The sequence below is a fragment of the Elephas maximus genome, chromosome 7, assembly GCF_024166365.1.
Source record: "Elephas maximus indicus isolate mEleMax1 chromosome 7, mEleMax1 primary haplotype, whole genome shotgun sequence".
In the NCBI taxonomy this organism is placed as follows: domain Eukaryota; kingdom Metazoa; phylum Chordata; class Mammalia; order Proboscidea; family Elephantidae; genus Elephas; species Elephas maximus.
The window spans coordinates 61,125,116-61,144,444 of NC_064825.1; the positions used below are offsets into that span (position 1 = coordinate 61,125,116).

At 40.7% G+C, this 19,329-nt stretch overlaps 1 protein-coding gene across 1 annotated transcript; it reads right to left on the minus strand.

Annotated features, from left to right (window-relative positions):
* Positions 1-7,300: 7,300 nt before the first annotated feature.
* Positions 7,301-8,257, minus strand: LOC126080086 (olfactory receptor 6-like). The gene is given in 1 exon segment (XM_049891393.1): positions 7,301-8,257. A coding segment is annotated over 1 exon segment (957 nt).
* Positions 8,258-19,329: the final 11,072 nt, after the last annotated feature.

The following is a 19,329-nucleotide window of genomic DNA, read 5'->3' on the forward strand; positions in this document are numbered from 1 at the left end:
CAGCACCTTGGAAGACAGGCATGGTGATCTGCCTCTGAAAGGTCACAGCCTTGAAAACCCTATGAAGCAGTTCTGCTTTGCACACATAAGGTAATTATGAGTCAGAATCCACTCAACAGCAACGAACACCACCAGCACCAACATTCAAACAGGATTCACCTAGACTTCCCAAGAGATTTTCCAGTGAAACAGCAGACTGGAGACATGGGGAGTGAAGAGACTGCCTTCATTGAAGGGAGAAAGAGGCCTTGTTTCCATGAAATCTCCAACAGCAGGAAACAGTGGAGGGGGGTTTATCTAGGCATTAGGTTGTTACCTGATGGTCCAGATGATGACAGTGACAGCTGACTGCCACCATGCCAAAAGCAAGCCTATGTGAAGTAACCTAACATGGGATTCACCAGAGGAATGTACTAGCAGCACAGCACTTTTGCTACCCTAGAGTGTGTGGTCAGGCATACGAAGAGATGCAGGCAGATGTTGCCTCATCCACACCCACACTCCTGCACTCCAATTCACTGCAAGAAATCTCAATATATTTTTCCTACTCATTCTGTTTCTTTGGTTGAACCTCGATCGGTAAAGATTTTGGTACTGAAATTGGTCCTCGAAAAAGAGAATCTTAAGGAAGAGTTTTCTGAATCAGCTATGGTTCATCTAGAATTGATTGTCTAAACTGATTAAATTTAAAGGCACTAATGACTCTATTTCCAGTGGTAAAGAGGGCATTAGTAGTTGTCATGGATTGAATTATGTCCCTCCAAAAATGTGTGTATCAGTTGGGCTGAGCCATGATTCCCAGTATTGTGTGATTTTCCTATATGTTGTAAATCCTGCCTGTATGATGTTAATGAGGGAGGATGGGGGGCAGTTGTGTTAGTGAGGCAGGATTCAACCTACAGGATTAGACTGTGTCTTGAGGCAACCAATCTCTTGAGATATAAAAGATGGAAGCAAGCAGAGAGACAGGGGGACGTCATACCACCAAGAAAACAGCACCACGAGCAGAGCGCATCTTTTGGACATGGGGTCCCTGTGCCTGAGAAGCTCCTTAACCAGGTGAAGATTGAGGACCAGAACCTTCCTCCGGAGCCCACAGAGACAGACAGTCTCCCCCTGGAGCTGACACCCTGAATTGGGACTTATATTCTACTAGATTGTGAGAGAATAAATGTCTCTTTATTAAAGCCATCCACTTGTGCAATCTCTGTCATAGCAGCACTAGATGACTCAAACAGTAGTCCACCGCATGATTTTGGTAGTGAAATTGGTTCTACAGAAACAGAATCTTAAGGATGACTTTTCTGAATAGGCTCTGGGTTGTCTAGAATTGATTGTCTAATCTAATTAGATTTAAAGGCACTAATGATTCTATTCCCAGTGGTAAACAGGGCATTAGTAGTCCAGGGCATGATGTGATAATAGAGATATATGAAATATCACCATTAGATACTCCTAGTCAAATACATGGAAATGCTGGTGGCGTAGTGGTTAAGTGCTATGGCTGCTAACCAAGAGGTCAGCAGTTTGAATCCGCCAGGCACTCCTTGGAAACTCCATCTGGCAGTTCTACTCTGTCCTATAGGGTCACTATGAGTCAGAATCGACTCTACGGTAGTGGGTGGTGGTGGTGGTTAGTCAAATACATATAAAAGACAAGGTACTTGGTGACCATGTAGGATACCTTAAAAGAATTTAGTCAAACTAAGTCGGTAATGGGATTGGCTGATTGCTTCTAAATGACTGAAGAAAGTAGGAAAAAAAGGACTTCGAATCCCCAGTTCAAGCTCTGAATGTTGTTGTTAGGTGCCGTCGAGTCAGTTCTGACTCATAGCTACCCTATGCACAACAGAAAGAAACACTGCCCAGTCCTGTGCCATCCTTACAATCGTTGTTATGCTTGAGCTCATTGTTGCAGCCACTGTGTCAATCCACCTCTTTGAGGGTCTTCCTCTTTTCCACTGACCCTGTACTCTGCCAGGCATGATGTCCTCCTCCAGGGACTGATCCCTCCTGACATGTCCAAAGTATGTAAGACACAGTCTCTCCACCCTTGCTTCTAAGGAGCATTCTGGTTGTACTTCTTCTAAGACAGACTTGTTCGTTCTTTTGGCAGTCCATGGTATATTCGATATTCTTCGCCAGCACCGCAACTCAAAGGTGTCAATTCTTCTTCGGTCTTCCTTATTCATTGTCCAGCTTTCACATGCATATGATGCAATTGAAAATAGCATGGCTTGGGTCAGGTGCACCTTAGTCTTCAGGGTGACTTCTTTGCTCTTCAACACTTTGAAGAGGTCCTTTGCAGCAGATTCGCCCAATGCAATGTGGCTTTTGATTTCTTGACTGCTGCGCCCATGGCTATTGATTGTGGATCCAAGTAAAATGAAATCCTTGACAACTTCAATCTTTTCTCCGTTTATCATAATGTTGTTCATTGGTCCAGTTGTGAGGATTTTTGTTTTCTTTATGTTGAAGTGCAATCCATACTGAAGGCTGTGGTCTTTGATCTTTGTTAGTAAGTGCTTCAAGTCCTCTTCACTTTCAGCAAGCAAGGTTGTGTCATCTGCATAACGCAGATTGTTAATGAGTCTTCCTCCAATCTTGATGCCCCATTCTTCTTCATAGGGTCCAGCTTCTTGTATTATTTGTTCAGCATACAGATTAAATAGGTATGTTGAAAGAATACAACCCTGACACACACCTTTCCTGACTTTAAAGCAATCAGTACCCCCTTGTTCTGTCCAAACAACTGCCTCTTGATCTATGAAAATGTTCCTCATGAGTACAATTTAGTGTTCTAGAATTCCCATTCTTCACAGTGTTATCCATAGATTCTTATGATCCACACAGTCAAATGCCTTTGCATAATCAATAAAACATAGATAAAGATACTTCTGGTATTCTCTGCTTTCAGCCAGGATCCATCTGACATCAGCAGTGATATTCATGGTTCCACACCCTCTTCTGAAACCCACCTGAATTTCTGGCAGTTCCCTGTCGAAATAACTGCTGCAGCCATTTTTGAATGATCTTCAGCAAAATTTTGCTTACGTGTGATAATAATGATATTGTTCTATAATTTCCACATTCGGTTGGATCACCTTTCTTGGGAATAGGCATAAATATGGATCTCTTCCAGTCAGTTGGCCAGGAAGCTGTCTTCCATATTTCTTGGCATAGAAAAGTGAGCAACTCCAGTGCTGCATCTGTTTGTTGAAACATGTCAATTGATATTCCATCAATTCCTGGAGCCTTGTTTTTTTTTTTTTTTTGTCAGTGCCTTCATAGCAGCTTGCACTTCATCCTTCAGTACCATCAGTTCCTGATCATATGACACCTCTTGAAATGGTTGAATATCGACTAATTCTTTTTGGTATAATGACTCTGTGTATTCCTTCCATCTTCTTTTGATGCTTCCTGCATCATTTAATATTTTCCCCATAGAATCCTTCACTATTGCAACTCGAGGCTTGAATTTTTTCTTCAATTCTTTCAGCTTGAGAAACGCCGAGCGTGTTCCTCCTGTTTGGTTTTCCATTTCCAGCTCTTTGCACATGTCATTATAATACTTTATTTTGTCTTCTTGAGAGGCCCTTCAAAATCTTCTGTTCAGTTTTTTTACTTCACCAATTCTTCCTTTTGTTTTAGCTGCTCGATGTTCGAGAGCAAGTTTCAGAGTCTCCTCTGACATCCACCTTGGTCTTTTCTTTCTTTCCTGTCTTTTCAGTGACCTCTTGCTTTCTTCATGGATGATGATGCCCTTGATGACATTCCACAACTCGTCTGGTCTTCTGTCACTAGTGTTCAATGCATCAAATCTATTCTTGAGATGGTCTCTAAATTCAGGTGGGATATACTCAAGGTCATATTTTGGCTCTCGTGGACTTGCTCCGGTTTTCTTCACTTTCAGCTTGAACTTGCATATGAACAATTGATGGTCTGTTCCACAATTGGCCCGTGGCCTTGTTCTGACTGATGATATTCAGCTTTTCCCTCGTCTCTTTCCACAGATGTAAGCACAACTCAAAATGAGAAGAAACAGCTGCAAACATCCATTAAGAACTGGAACCTTGAATGTAAAAAGTATGAATCTAGGAAAATTGGAAATCATCAAAAATGAAATAGAAGGCATAAACATTGATATCCTAGGCATTAGTGAGCTGAAATGGGCTGGTATTGGCCATTTTGAATTAGAAAAATCATATAGTGTACTACGCTGGGAATGACAACTTGAAGAGGAATGATGTTGCATCCATTATCAAAAAGAACGTTTCAAGATCCTGAAGTACAACACTGTCAGTGATAGGATAATATCCATACCTCTTCAAGGAAGACCAGTTAATATGACTATTATTCAAATTTATGCACCAACCACTAGGGCCAAAGATGAAGAAATAGAAGATTTTTATCAGCTGCTGCAGTCTGAAATTGATTGAACATGCAATCAAGATGCATTGATAATTACTGGCAATTGGAATGCCAAAGTTAAAAACGAAGAAGAATAATCAGTAGTTAGAAAATATGGCCTTGGTGATAAAAACAATGCCGGAGATCGAATGATAGAATTTTGCAAGACCAACGACTTCTTCATTGCAAAGACCTTCTTTCACCAACATAAACGGCTACTATACACCTGGACCTCGCCAGATGGAACACACAGAAATCAAATTGACTACATCTGTGGAAAGTGAAAAACCTCTGAATAGATAGCCTGAAATTTTCTATACTGATTTAAAAAAAAAAAAATTATCCTCTGTAAGCTCAGGGCTGAGGACCCAGAGGTTCATCTCCCCAGTGGCTGGATTAAAATGCAAATTGAATTTCCAACTTCTCAGGGTGTCTTCTGTTAAAGTGAGGGCATTGACTGGGAAGGAATAAAACCAAAAAGAAACAAATAACAAACCTGTTGCCCCTCAAGTCAATTCCGACTCATGACAACCCCATGTATAAATAGGATCCTGAAAATTGGAATAGGAACTTAAGAGCAGGTACCAGTAAAGCTGGGAACACTGAACCCCTAAATTCTGCCAAGCCTTCTTTGCCAATAGAAGCAACCTTTTCACCTTGCTGGGCAGTTTAGTCCTCCTTTGTCTTAAAAAACTATAATGCTCTTCCCTGAGTCACTTGCCTTTCAAGGAACTGCTGAATCTCCTCAGGACCTACGCCTAGCATCCTTCTTTGGATCTAGACTTAAGTTACAACAGGCCTCAAAAGGTGAGGTACAAAGTGTGACCCATGAGGAGGTTAGCTACATACCAAAAGAACTGCATGACTTTTATATTTATATAAACAGACACCTGGGGAATATGTGTGGGGGTGGATATTAAGGGTGTGGGATCATAGTGGAAGGAACATAAAGTTAGGTCAGGCTGAATTTATTGATATTGGTCCACTAAACAGAGTTTCCTTTTTTAAAAAATTTTTATTGTGTTTTAAGTGAAAGTTTACAAATCAAGTTGGGCTCTCATACAAAAATTTATAAACACCTTGCTATATACTCCTAATTGCTCTCCCCCTAATGAGACAGCACACTCTTTCCCTCCACTCTCACTTTTTGTGTCCATTTGGTCAGCTTCGAGTTAGCTCCAGGAATGTTTCCTGTCTGGGGCTAACAGAAGGTCTGGGGACCATGACCTCTGGGGTCATTCCAGTCTCAGTCAGACCATTAAGGCTGGTCTTTTTATGAGAATCTGGGGTCTGCATCCCACTGCTCTCCTGCTCCCTCAGGGGTTCTGAGTAGAGTTTCTTGATTCAGTGTTTTAACTCAAGGAGTTAGAAATGGCTCCAACAGTTTGTTTTGTTGGTTGGCTGAAACATGGACCCAAAAATGACCAACACAAATGAAGTTGAAATGTCAGAACTGCTTTGCTGTACTTTAGAATAAGATATCCAAAACCTTAGGGAGATTGGATTGGTAGTGTATTTATCACATAAAACCTGCTCACCCATCTTGAGAGGGTCCAGAGGACACACCTTTCACCACAACTGTAAGAAATACATTTGTGAGGGGAGCACAGCAACCTGGAAGTGTTCTACTCTGTTCTATACAGTTGTTATGAGTCAGAATAAACTCGGCAGCAGTGGGTTTGGGGTTTTGGAGGTCATCCTTGAATTCTTGTGAGATCATATTTCATTATTTCACTCATCCAATGTTGTTGCTAAGCCACACAGAATTCATCTCTCTACTATCATTTTATAATGGCCAAATGACAGCATGTACTACTCCTTAAGGTATTACATTCACCTTTCCAAAATCAACAGAAAAAGAAATGAGAAGAGGAATGTTCTGGGAAAATCCTTCCTGTCCAGGCCAAGTGCCATCCAAGTGAAAGCTCTTAGCCTCTTTTCAAGGTCAATGCTTCCTCTACCTAAGAAGGAGTGGACTTAACAAATTGCTACTAATTTTCCTGGGTCCAGTCCCAGCCATTTCATCCAAAAAAAATTATACGTAGAAGTTCCAATAAAGGAGGGGAACTAAAGCATGAAATTATATATAATCTCATTTTCTATAGTTTTTTTCCCCCCTGCCATGAGAAAACATGAAAAATTATGTATGCTTTCTATAGTGTTTTTATTAAAGACTGAAGAAATTTTGTCTCTTAGTTTCCTACATTTTAAAAAATAATTAAAATGAGTTATCATTGAGGTCAATTGATTTTGAAAGGAACCCGTTCCCTCACGCCCTGAAAAGTAATGAACAGGTCATAACCATGAAATTTGACCACAACAGAACTTATCTTTGTGCACCACTCCTGAAGTAGAGAAAAAACAACAAAACCCAAACCCATTGCCATCGAGTCAATTCTGACTCGCAGAAATTCCATATGTTACAGAGTAGAACTGCTCCATAGGGTATTCTTGGGTGTAACCTTTGGGAAAGCAAATGACCAGGTCTTTCTTCCATAGCACTGCTGGTGGGTTTAAATCACCAACCTTTAGCTTAGTAGTTGAGCGCAAACTGTTCGCAGCACCCTAGGATTTGAGAGGACTTTCAAAACAAAATAAAATCAAAATGGAAAAATCTCACCAAAAAATAGCTTGACAACAACTGATTATTCCTTAACCTCATCTTCATAAAAATTAAAATTACTTCCTAACATTTTTGCTAATGTACGTTTCTCAGAATTGTGACTATTTCACTCACTATCTTATAAAAGAAAGTGTTCAATTAAGGTCTGACAGAAAAGGGACTTTTCTTATCTTTATAACTGCAAGGTTTTCCCAAACGGAGTTTTTTTTTTTTTTTTTTGGAGGTTAAGTCAGTAATAACAAAAGGAAAAGGAATGCCTGTGTCTCTTCAGCAAAGAGAATCTCTCAAGAAAACAGCTCAGCCACTTGTCATGGTCTTTCTGATGGCATCCTTGACCTCCTTGTTCCTTAGGCAGTAGATGATAGGGTTGAGCATAGGGGTAAAGACTGTATATATGACTGAGATCAATTTGTTGGAGTTGAATGAAGCAATGGCTGGAGGTCGAACATACATAAAGATTACAGCTGTGTAGAAGATGACCACCACGGTGAGGTGAGAGGCACAGGTGGAGAAGGCCTTCAGCTGTCCAGTAGCTGAGGGTATGTGCAGGATGGTAGAGACAATGAATGCATAGGAGAGGATGGTGGCTGAGAGAGGAAACACAAGGATGACAATGGCTAGGGCAAAGTCTACTATCTCAGCCATAAAAAAGTCCACACAGGCCAGTCTGAGAATGGGAGACACATCACAGAAAACATGGTTCAAGATATTGTTACCACAGAAAACAACTTGGGATATGAAGTATACCTTTGCCATGGAGATGGTGAAGCCACTCACCCAGGAACTGATGGTCAGCTGAACACAAAACCTGGTGGTCATCATTACCGGATAGCAAAGAGGCCAGCATATGGCCACGTAATGGTCATAGGCCATGGCAGCCAAAAGCACACACTCAATACAGGCAAGTGAGATAAAGAAATAGAGCTGAGTCATGCAGCCCAGGAAGGAGATAGTATTAGGGTGAAGGAAAAATCCAGCCGGCATCTTGGGGACTGTGACAGTTAAATACCAGGCCTCTAGAAAGGACATGGTGCTCAGAAAATAGTACATGGGCTTGTGCAGGGACCCAGTGACCCATACAGTAAGGATGATGACCAAATTCTCCAACAGCACAAATACGTAGGTGATGAGGAAGAGGAAGAAGAGCAGAACCTACAGCCAAGGGGCAGTAGGGAAGCCCACCAGGATGAACTCACTAATATTGGTGATGTTCTCCTTCCACATAGTTAGGGCACCAAAAGACAATGGGTTTAATGATAATAATGCCAAATTGTAGAGTGAGATCCAAGTGAGTGGCAAGGGTCGTTCAAGCTACAGAGACTTTACCATTAAACTTAGTCTGAGAGCCATGATCTGGTGCTAGGACATGCTTCAGGAGTCATGACAGGCCACAAGATCCTCTGCAGAAAATTTGCGATCAGAACAGGACCTGAAAACAAATCTACCACAGACACAAATCTAAGGATCTCAAATCAGAATCATGAGGTCAGATTCAAGATTCAAGCCTTTGGATCTGGGTCAGAAATAGGTCTTTAGGCAGTACTACTAGTAAATACTTTCCTTGTCAGCATATTCTCAGGTTTCAGAGGCAGCTTTAAGGCAGGAGACTATGGAAGCTGTAACCAGTGCCCAAGGATAGTCGAGGAAGCAGGAGAGAAATGCAGGGAAGTTAAAAACCTGAAGAAAATAAAAGAATATTGACTGTAAAGGAAAGGGGGGAAAAAAGTCCTCCTGGTCAGGAGAAACACTGACTCTGGCCTACTCAGCTATTTTGGATGTCTTTTGAAGATTCTAGAAGTGGAGGTTAATAATTCTCTCTCTATTTTCAGGGCCCCGTCTTTAAAAATAGAATGAAGAAATATTTACCCTCCTAGAATGTTTAAACACATTTTGACATTTTAGATGGCTTCTCATAACACACGTAAATAGTTCACTTTTGATCAGAAACTAATTTGTGAGATTTATCCATCTATGTCCTCTTCAAAGACTAGCTCAAAGTGCCACCTCTATTCAAATACAGCAGGGTCACCCATCCATGGTAAGCAGGTTTCAGCTGAGCTTCCAGACTAAGACAGACTAGGAAGAAGGACCCAGTGGTCTACTTCTGAAAAGAATTAGCCATTAAAATCTTACCAATAGCAGTGAAACACTGTCTGATATGGTGCCGGAAGATGAGCCCCCAGGTTGCCAGGCACTGAAAATATGACTGGGGAAAAGCTGCCTCCTCAGAGTAGAGTTGACCTTAATGACACGGATGGAGTCAAGCTTTCAGGACCTGCATTTGCGGAAGTGGCATGACTCAAAATGAGAAAAAACAGCTGCAAATATTTGTTAACAATGGGAGCATGGACTATACAAAGCATGAATCTAGGAAAATTGGAAGACATCAAAAATGAAATGGAATGCATAAATATCGATATTCTAGGCATTAGTGAACTGAAATGGACCGGTATTGGTCATTTTGAATCAAACAATCGTATGGTCTACTATGCCAGGAATGACAGCTTGAAGAGGAATAGCACTGCATTCACTGGTGAAAAGAATATTTCAAGGTCTACCCTGAAGTACAGCACTGTCAGTGGTAAGACAATACCCATACGCCTACAAGGAAGACCGGTTAATACAGCTATTATTCAAATTTATGAACCAACCACTAAGGCCAAAGATGAAGAAATTGAAGATTTTCACCAACTTCTGCCTTCTGAAATTGATTGAACACGCAATCTGGATGCACTGATAATTACTGGTGATTGAAATGCAAAAGTTGGAAACAAAGAAGAATCGGTAGTTGGAAAACATGGCTTTGGCGATAAAAACGATGCCAGACATCACATGATTGAACTTTGCAAGACCAACAACTTCTTCATCGTAAATACTTTTTTTCACCGACATAAATGGTGACTACACACATGGACCTAGCCAGATGAAATACACAGGAATCAAATTGACTACATCTGTGGAAAAAGGCGGTAGAAAAGCTCAATATCATCAGTCAGAACAAGGTAGGGGCCAACTGCAGCTCAGACCATCCACTACTTGTACGCAAGTTGAAGTTGAAACTGAAGACAATTAGAACAAGTAGATGAGAGCCAAAGTAAGAATTGAATTTAGAGACCATCTCAAGCAAGAATAGATTTGAGGAAACTGAACACTAATGACCAAAGACCAGACGAGTTGTGGAATAACATCAAGGACATCATGCATGAAAAAAGCAAAAGGTCTTTAAAAAGACAGGAGAGAAAGAAAAGACCTAAATGGAGGTCAGAAGAGACTCTGAAACTTGCTCTTGAATATGGAGTAGCTAAAGCAAAAGGAAAAAAATGTTGAATAAAAGAGCTGAACAGAAGATTTCAAAGGGCAGTTCCAGAAGACAAAGCAAAGTATTATGATGGCACATGCAAAGACCTGGAGATAGAAAACCAAAAGAGAAGAACACTTTTGGGATTTCTCAAGCTGAAAGAACTGAAGAAAAAAACTCAAGACTCAAGTAGCAATACTGAAGGATTCTACGGGGAAAATATTAAATTACCAGGAAGCATCAAAAGAAGATGGAAAGAATACACAGAGTCACTTTACCAGAAAGAATTGGTCAATGTTCAACCATTTCAGGGGGTAGCATAGGATCAGGAACCGACGTTACTGAAGGAAGAAGTGCAAGCTGCACGTAAGGCTTTAGCAAAAAACAAGGCTCCTGGAATTGATGGAATACCAATTGAGATGTTTCAACAAATGGACAAAGCCATGGAAGTTCTCACTTGTCTATGCCAAGAAATTTGGAAGACAGCTACCTGGCCAACCAACTGAAAGAGATCCATATTTCTGCCTATTACTAAGAAAGATAATTCAACAAAATGTGGAAATTATTGAACAATATCATTAAGATCACATGCAAGCAAAATTTTCCTGAAGATCATTCAAAAGTGGCTGCAGCAGTATATCAACAGGGAACTGCTAGAAATTCAAGCAAATTTAGAAGAGGATTTGGAATCAGAGATAACATGGCAGATGTCAGATGGATCTTGGCTGAAAGCAGAGAATACCAGAACGATGTTTACCTGGGTAACATTAGGGGGAATGGGAATTCTGGAACACTTAATTGTGCTCATGAGGAATCTGTACGTGGATCAAGAGGCAGCCGGTTGAACAGAAGAAGGAAATATTGCATAGTTTAAAGTCAGGAAAGGTGTGCATCAGGGCTGTATCATTTTACCATACCTAATCAATTTGTATGCTGAATAAGTACTCTGAGAAACTGGAGAATATGAAGAAGAATGGGGCATCAGGATTGGTGGAAGTCTCATTAACAACCTGCGATATGCAGATAACACAACCTTGCTTCCTGAAAGTGAAGAGGACTTGAAGCACTTACTGATGATCATCAAAGGTCACAGCCTTCAGTATGGATTCCACCTCAACATAAAGAAAACAAAAATCCTCACAACTGGACCAATGGGCAACATCATGATAAATGGAGAAAAGATTGAAGTTGTCAAGGATTTCATTTTACTTGGACCCACAACCAACACCCATGGAAGCAGCAGTCAAGAAATCAAAAAACGCATTGCATTGGGCAAATCAGCTTCAAGGGAACTCTTTAAAGCGTTGAACAGCAAAGATGTCACCTTGAGGACTAAGGTGTCTGATCCAAGCCGTGATGTTTTCAATTGCCTCATATGCATGCGAAAGCTGGACCGAAGAAGAATTGACACCTTTAAATTTTGGCGTTGGCGAAGAATATTGAATACACCATGGCCTGCCAAAAGAAAGAACAAATCTGTCTGGGAAGAAGTACAACCAGAATGCTCCTTGGAAGCAAGGATGGCGAGACTGTGTCTCACATACTTTGGACGTGTTGTCAGGAGGGATCAGTCCCTGGGGAAGGACATCATGCTTGGTAGAGAATCAATGAAAAAGATGACCCTCAATGAGAAGGATTAACTGACTCAGTGCCTGCAACAATGGGCTCAAGCATAGCAACAATTGTGAGGATAGCACAGGACTGGGCAGTGTTTTGTTCTGTTGTGCATAGGGTCTTTATGAGTTGGAACAAACACGATGGCACCTAACAACAACTTTTTAATCTGTAGCAAGCTTCAGGTTGTGTAAACTTCAATTCTCTTATGAGTGCACAAAGGACTACTATGTGTTATCATACTAAAAGATACAGCAAATCATGAGTGATTCCATTATTGGTGGTTATGATATAGATCTATTGAAAACTTACTTGAGGCCTGGCCCTACCCTGGATACCGAAAATATAAAAGTGAAAAGTCAGATCCCCTGTTCACAGTCTTGAGGAATAAACAAGCCATTACATTTACGCCTTGAGAATGAGTAAACAGTTGAATGTGTGAAAGCCACAATAGCGATGAATACTCAGTTAGCCCATTGGTGGAAGGACCTAACACTGACTGTGGAGGCAGCCTTCAAAGAAATCAGTGGAACTTCTCCTTAACTGCACCTGGGCAGCCGAGCCCTACTGAAGAAAAACCACACAAAAGGACAGAATGATACCACCATTAAATAGAACTCGACAGGGTGGCCCACTATCTTGCAGTATGTTTTCAGCCAATTCACTCTCCCCTTCTCCCAAAGACTCCCACCTCCAATCTCCACTTTTCCACCATGCCATTCCACCCTCAACTCCCAGCAGACAACTTCACCTCTTATTTTACAAAGAAAAATGAGGCTATCAGATAGGAATTTATTAAACTTATTAAACTTCTCACTAACTTATTAAACTTCTCACTACCAGATCGTTAATGTCTCCCCACCCCCAAGACATCTCTGCTCATTCCTTCTTTCCTTCTTATCTAAGACCCCTCCCTCCCTCTACTCTAGATCCCATTTTTCAAGAAATCATCTATCCTATATCCCATCTCTTTCTGTACATTAAATTCATTCTTTTCGCAAATACTTATTGAGTATACAATATATAACACACAGTGTTCAAGGAGCTTGGAATACCTCAGGCAAAAAGTTCTGATCTTAACTAGTTACGTCCTAGTGGAGGGAGACAGGCAATAAACAATAAATACACTAAGAACATAAACATAGGAATTGATAAGTTCTGTGAAGAAAATAAATAGAGCAGGGTAGAGGAATCCTAAGTGCAGGATTTGGTAGCAGGTTCAAATTTGAAATAGGACGGTCAGGATTGGCCTCACTGAGAAGAGTCATGAAGGTTACCTGTGGCTATCTGCTAGAAGATCTTTTCAGACAGACAGTAGCTAGTGCAAAGACCCTAAAATGAGGCACAGTATGAGGCATAGCAAGGAGGCCAGTAGGGCTGGAGCACAGTGAGTGGAGAAAGGAGTGGTAGAAAATGAAGTCAGAGAAGCAAGGGGGTGGGCAGATGAGGAGGAGCAGATCATCAGGACCCTTGTAAGTGGCTGTAACCATACTGGCTCTTAAACTGACTGGCCTGGGGCATCTTTGAAAGGTTTTAAGCAGATGAGTGATCTGATCTTATTTACATTTTAAGAATTCTCTGGCAGGTTCTTCTTATCTGAATTATGTCATATAACTTTTAAAGATGATCAATCATCTCTTTTTTCTAAAACTAATCCTCTCATTATTTGCTGGTCATACTTTTTCATCTATTTCCTTCCCTTCTGCATCTTACTTTCTGCCACTGCTACCTCTCTGGTGACATGCTTCTCTTTTCCATAGTAAAAATGTTAGTTTTCTGCCCCTGATCCCTCTTCACAGGCTCCCTCCCACACCCACCTTTAACCCTACGATGACTAAGTAGTTCCAGGCACTGAAAAATACCAAGACAAATAGGCACTGAAGCTGTCTAGTAAAGAAAACAGACAAGGGAACAGAGAATTAGAATAAAATGTAGAAAGTATTACAATAGACTGTTGAGTACAGTGGGTACCCAGGGTAAAGACTAATTCTGTCTGGGAGTCCAGAAAGCCTTCACCAAGGGGATGCCACTTGCACTGAAATGAAGCATTGTCAGGTTTTAGAAGGGAGAGGCACATTAAGGAGAAAAAATAGCAAGTGCAAAGGTATAGTAAAGAGATAAGAAAAAGTTTTGGAATGATTTGCATTTGAGTTAGAAATAATGTTTGGCATGGAAGAGTGAAATGGACAGAGACAAGGCTGGAGGTAGAAGTTAGATACAATTAACCCTCTTACTTCACAATTTTTCCTATTACCAACTAATTCTCTCCATTTCCAACACGTTGACCCAGCCCTGTAACATTTGATTGAATACCTCGTCATACTGACCATATGTGGAAAATGAGATAATTTCCGTTTACATATTCTCTAAAAGTAGCCTGAGCTCTCTTGACTTTTAAGATTCATATTTTATTTTGAAAACTTTGAGTAGGTTGATAGGACTGTCTTGCTTTAGGGCACTACCTAATTTCTGCTTGCATTTCATGAATGAAGGGTACATGGAACTGTTATCCCACTCTTTCTCCTTTCTGAATGTTCACCCAGTTTTTCTACTTGACCTTCTTTATCTTCTCATCACTTCTTTTGCTGCCTCCAAGTCAATTATAGTCAACCCAACAATAAATAATAATATTTATAATTTACTGGACATCTATCATATAGAAGAAATTGTGCTAGGTTCTTTCCAAACTTTATATCACTTAATTCTCACTCAGCCTAATAAGGTAGGTATTATTGGTTCCATGTTACAGATAAAGGGTAAGTCAATTGGCTAAATTCACACAAGTAGTAAGCAGCAGAGATGGATATAGCCTAAGAAGGTCAGTCTCCAAGTCTATACTTTTTCTACTATGCACAAATCTTTTGCTTTTGTGTATTGCTTCCCTCCTCTATTTGACACTACTACATTCCCAAACTACATTCCAAATATTGCGTATTCAGAGTCTGCTTTTTCCCTGTGTCTTTGCCATCTCATCCACTCTCTTAACTCCGGGTCTTGACCCTGATAGTTAGCCAAACCAATTTTCCTTTTTGTTCACGTCTTTCATGTATAAACTCTTCACTCATGGGTTTATCTTTACACCCCATCTGAGCCTATGTGATGAGTCCAGAATTCTAAAACCTGATTTGTTTGGCTTTTATCCACGACCGACTTGTCTCCCAAGTCTGCATAACACTCAAGGCCTCCCAATATTTGGAATGCTCTTCACCCCACTCCTACCTGGGACCCCCATCTTTTATCTAAAGTCTGAAGCTGCACGACCTCCATCCCACTGCACTTTGACTTCCAACCCAGTCATTGACCTGGTGTGTTCTCCCCAGTTACTTCCCCTTTACTGAATCTAAAGGCTTTTTTAAGGAAGAGTGTTGGCTCAGCCAAGGGAGAGGGCTGATTTGCTGAGCCAAAGAAGAGAATTGATGTAGATTAGTCAGAAAAAAAGTTTGGTACAGGTGAGAAAATAGGTTTCCTCCAGAAGAACGAAGAGGTTAGATGCAAGCTAGGGAAATAATGCAAATAAAATGAGGAGGTTTGTTTAATTAGGATGAAAGGTAGAATGGAAAGTAAAATCAAAGTCCAAATAAAAATCTCAGCAGAGATAGATGGAGCATGCACTCCAAGGGGCTGGAACCATAAAGATGCTGGCAAAAGGACAATTGTCCATTTAAGAAAATGTTTTTAGAAACTAAATTGTATTCCTGACTCCAGACTGAGTAATCTTGCTAAACTATAGATCCAAACATATGACTCTGCAGTTTAAAGTTTTCAGTGACTACCTGTAAATCTGAACTTCTTACAAAGCATAGCGAGTCCATCACTATGTGACACCTATGGTTCTATATATCCTGATCTTCAGCCTTTATCACATACTCAACCCAAGCTTATGCCACACTGGACAACTTGCAGTTCTTTAGTGCAACATGCCCCTCCAAGACTCTGTGCAGTTGTGTGTACTCTGTCCTGTGCCTAAAAACTTTTTTAACTCTTGCAGCCACGCAAATGCCTATTTAGATTCATCTTCTCTGACAAAATATCTCTGACCATCTCTGACCATAACCCACCTCCTGCCAATTATGCCAGCCATTAGTCAGTCTCTTCTCTCGTTTTGTGACATTTGGACCTTAGAGCATCATATGATTGCATGTATCATTTTGTGCTGGAAATGTTTGCTCACCTATCGCCACCCCTAGATTATGAGCTTCTTCAAAGTACCAATTTTATCCTATTTTCAGCTTTTTTGTCTTTGTATCTCTAGTGTTTAGCACAGTTCCTGATGCATGGTTGACGCTTGATAAGTAAATGATTTGCGATGTTTAGTTAGGACCAGATGTGTTACCATAGTGCAGTCTGTTTATTTCTCTTTAGCAACGGGGTGGAGTAGGTCCTCTTGGTTGAGTCTGGCTTAAAGGTCTTTTTTCAGTTGTCCAGTGGTGAGACCTATATAGAGGTGTTACAGAAAATGTTGTCTATGACACCCATGAGTCTTTGCCCCTCTGTCTGAAAGGAGTTGCAGATAGGCGACAGAAAGGAAAAATGGAGAGAAAAGGAAATGAAACTAAGGAGAGACTTTAGAATAAAAAATTAACCCAAATCCTGGAAAGTTATCTATGAAGCTCAAGAATTTCATGGCTCTGCTTTGTGGTTTCTCTTCTGAGAAAAACCTTGGGGTCCAGATGGACTATACGGAAATGAAAATTTATTCTGCTGTAGATTCAAAGAAAATTCAACCTCACCTTATTCGTACATGTGGTAAGATTTTTAAATCCAAAATTCATGGGTTACTTCTGGGCCTGTTGGATGTCCCTGTACTCCTGGTGATAGAGTTCAAGATGGTAGAGATTTTTCTTTGTTTGTGTCTGTGACACCAAAGTGTCCCTGCCTACTTGCCTCTCTATCTCTTCCTCTGTCACTGAAGCCAGGCGCTGGGTTTGTATGTTAACTCCTCCCACATGTTTCACTCAGACAGAAGCTAGAGTTGGCGGTATGCAATGAGCCCACTGCCTAAGAGAGATGACTGTTCTTTATAAATCACAACTTTGGGGATCTGATCCACAAATGCTATAGGATTTTCAAGAGCCACAATGACAAAGAAGTTAGAGAAATTTCCCTAGAGATCTCTATAGTCAACAAGCAGAGAGGATGCGTGACAATTATAAGATGGAGAAACATAGAAGAGCACCAAAAAGTTCATGACAAGGTCCACATTAACCAAATTAGTTCCCAGCCTTGATTTTCCTTCCTCTCTCTGTTGTCTGCGAAATAACTATTAGACACACTCCATTTTTTATGCATTAATATTATTGAGAGGGGTGCTGGTGAGAGGGTCAGAATACACAAAATATGGTTTAGCAGTGTTAATAGTGCATACTAAGCTCTTCCACCAAAGTAAGAGTACTTTTAAGCATCAAAGATATACAATTTCATGTAGTGCAGGACCTCGAGCTTTAGTTGTTATTGTTGTTAGGTGCCGATGAGTCAGTTCTGACTCATTTCGACCCTATGCACAACAGAACGAAACACTGCCTGGTCCTGAGCCATCCTCACAATCCTTGTTATGCTTGAGTTCATTGTTTCAGCCACTGTCAATCCACCTCTTTGAGGGTTTTCCTCTTTTCTGCAGACCCTGTACTCTCCCAAGCATGATGTCCTTCTCCAGGGACTTATCCCTCCTGACAACACGTCCAAAGTATGTAAGATGCAGTCTCGCCATCCTTGCTTCTAAGGAGCATTCTGGCCGTACTTCTTCTAAGACAGATTTGTTCGTTCTTTTGACAGTCCATGGTATATTCAATATTCTTCACCAACACCACATTTCAAAGGCGACAATTCTTCTTCCGTCTTCCTTGTTCATTGTTCAGCTTTCACATGCATATGATGCAACTGAAAATACCATGGCTTGGGTGAGGCGCACCTTAGTCTTCAAAGTGATATCTTTGCTGTTCAGCACTTTCAACAGGTCCTTTGCAGCACATTTACCCAATGCAATGCGTCTTTGATTTCTTGACTGCTGCTTCCATGGCTGTTGATTGTGGATCCAAGTAAAATGAAATGCATGACAACTTCAATCTTTTCTCCGTTTATCATGATGTTGCTCATTGGTCCAGTTGTGAGGATTTTTGTTTTCTTTATGTTGAGGTGCAATCAATACTGAAGGCTGTGGTCTTTGATCTTCATTAGTAAGTGCTTCAAGTCCTCTTCACTTTCAGCAAGCAAGGTTGTGTCATCTGCATAACGCAGATTGTTAATGAGTTTTCCTCCAATCCTGTTGCCCCGTTCTTCTTCATGTAGTCCAGCTTCTTGTACAGATTGTATAGGCATGGTGAAAGAATATAACCCTTACGCCACCTTTCCTGACTTTCGACCACTCAGTAGCCCCTTGTTCTGTCCAAACAACTGCCTCTTGATCTATGTAAAGGTTCTTCATGGGCACAATTAAGTGTTCTGGAATTCCCATTCTTCCCAAAGTTATCAATAATTTGTTATGATTCACACAGTCAAATGCCTTTGTGTAGTCAATAAAACACAGATAAACGTCCTTCTGTTATTCTCTGCTTTCAGCCAGAATCCATGTGACATCAGCAATGATATCCCTGGTTCCAAGTCCTCTTCTGAAACTGGCCTGAATTTCTGGCAGTTCCCTGTCAATAGACTGCTACAGCCGTTTTTGAATGATCTTCAGCAAAATTTTGCTTACGTGTGATATTAATGATATTGTTCTATAATTACCACATTCTGTTGGATCGCCTTTCTTGGGAATAGGCATAAATATGGATCTCTTCCAGTCAGTTGGGCAGGAAACCGTGTTCCATATTTCTTGGCCTAGACAAGTGAGCACCTCCAGCGATGCATGTGTTTGTTGAAACATCTCAATTTACATTCCATCAATTCCTGGAGCCTTGTATTTTGCCAGTGGCTTCAGAGCAGCTTGGACTTTTTCCTTCAGTACCATCAGTTCCTGATCATATGCCACCTCTTGAAATGGTTGAATATCTACTAATTCTTTTTGGTATAATGACTCTGTGTATTCCTTCTATTTTATTCCTGTGTCATTTAATATTTTCCCCATAGAATTCTTCACTATTGCAACTAGGGGCTTGAAATTTTCCTTTAGTTCGTTCACCCTGAGAAACGCTGGGCATCTTCTTCCCTTTTGGTTTTCCATCTCCAGCTCTTTGCACATGTCATTATAATACTTTGTCTTCTCAAGCTGCCCTTTGAAATCTTCTGTTCAGCTCTTTTACTTCAACAATTCTTCCTTTGCTTTAGCTGCCCAATATTCGAGAGCAAGTTTCAGAGTCTCTTCTGACATCCACCTTGGTGTTTTCTTTCTTTCCTGACTTTTCAACGACCTCTTGCTTTCTTAACATATGATGTCCTTGATGTCATC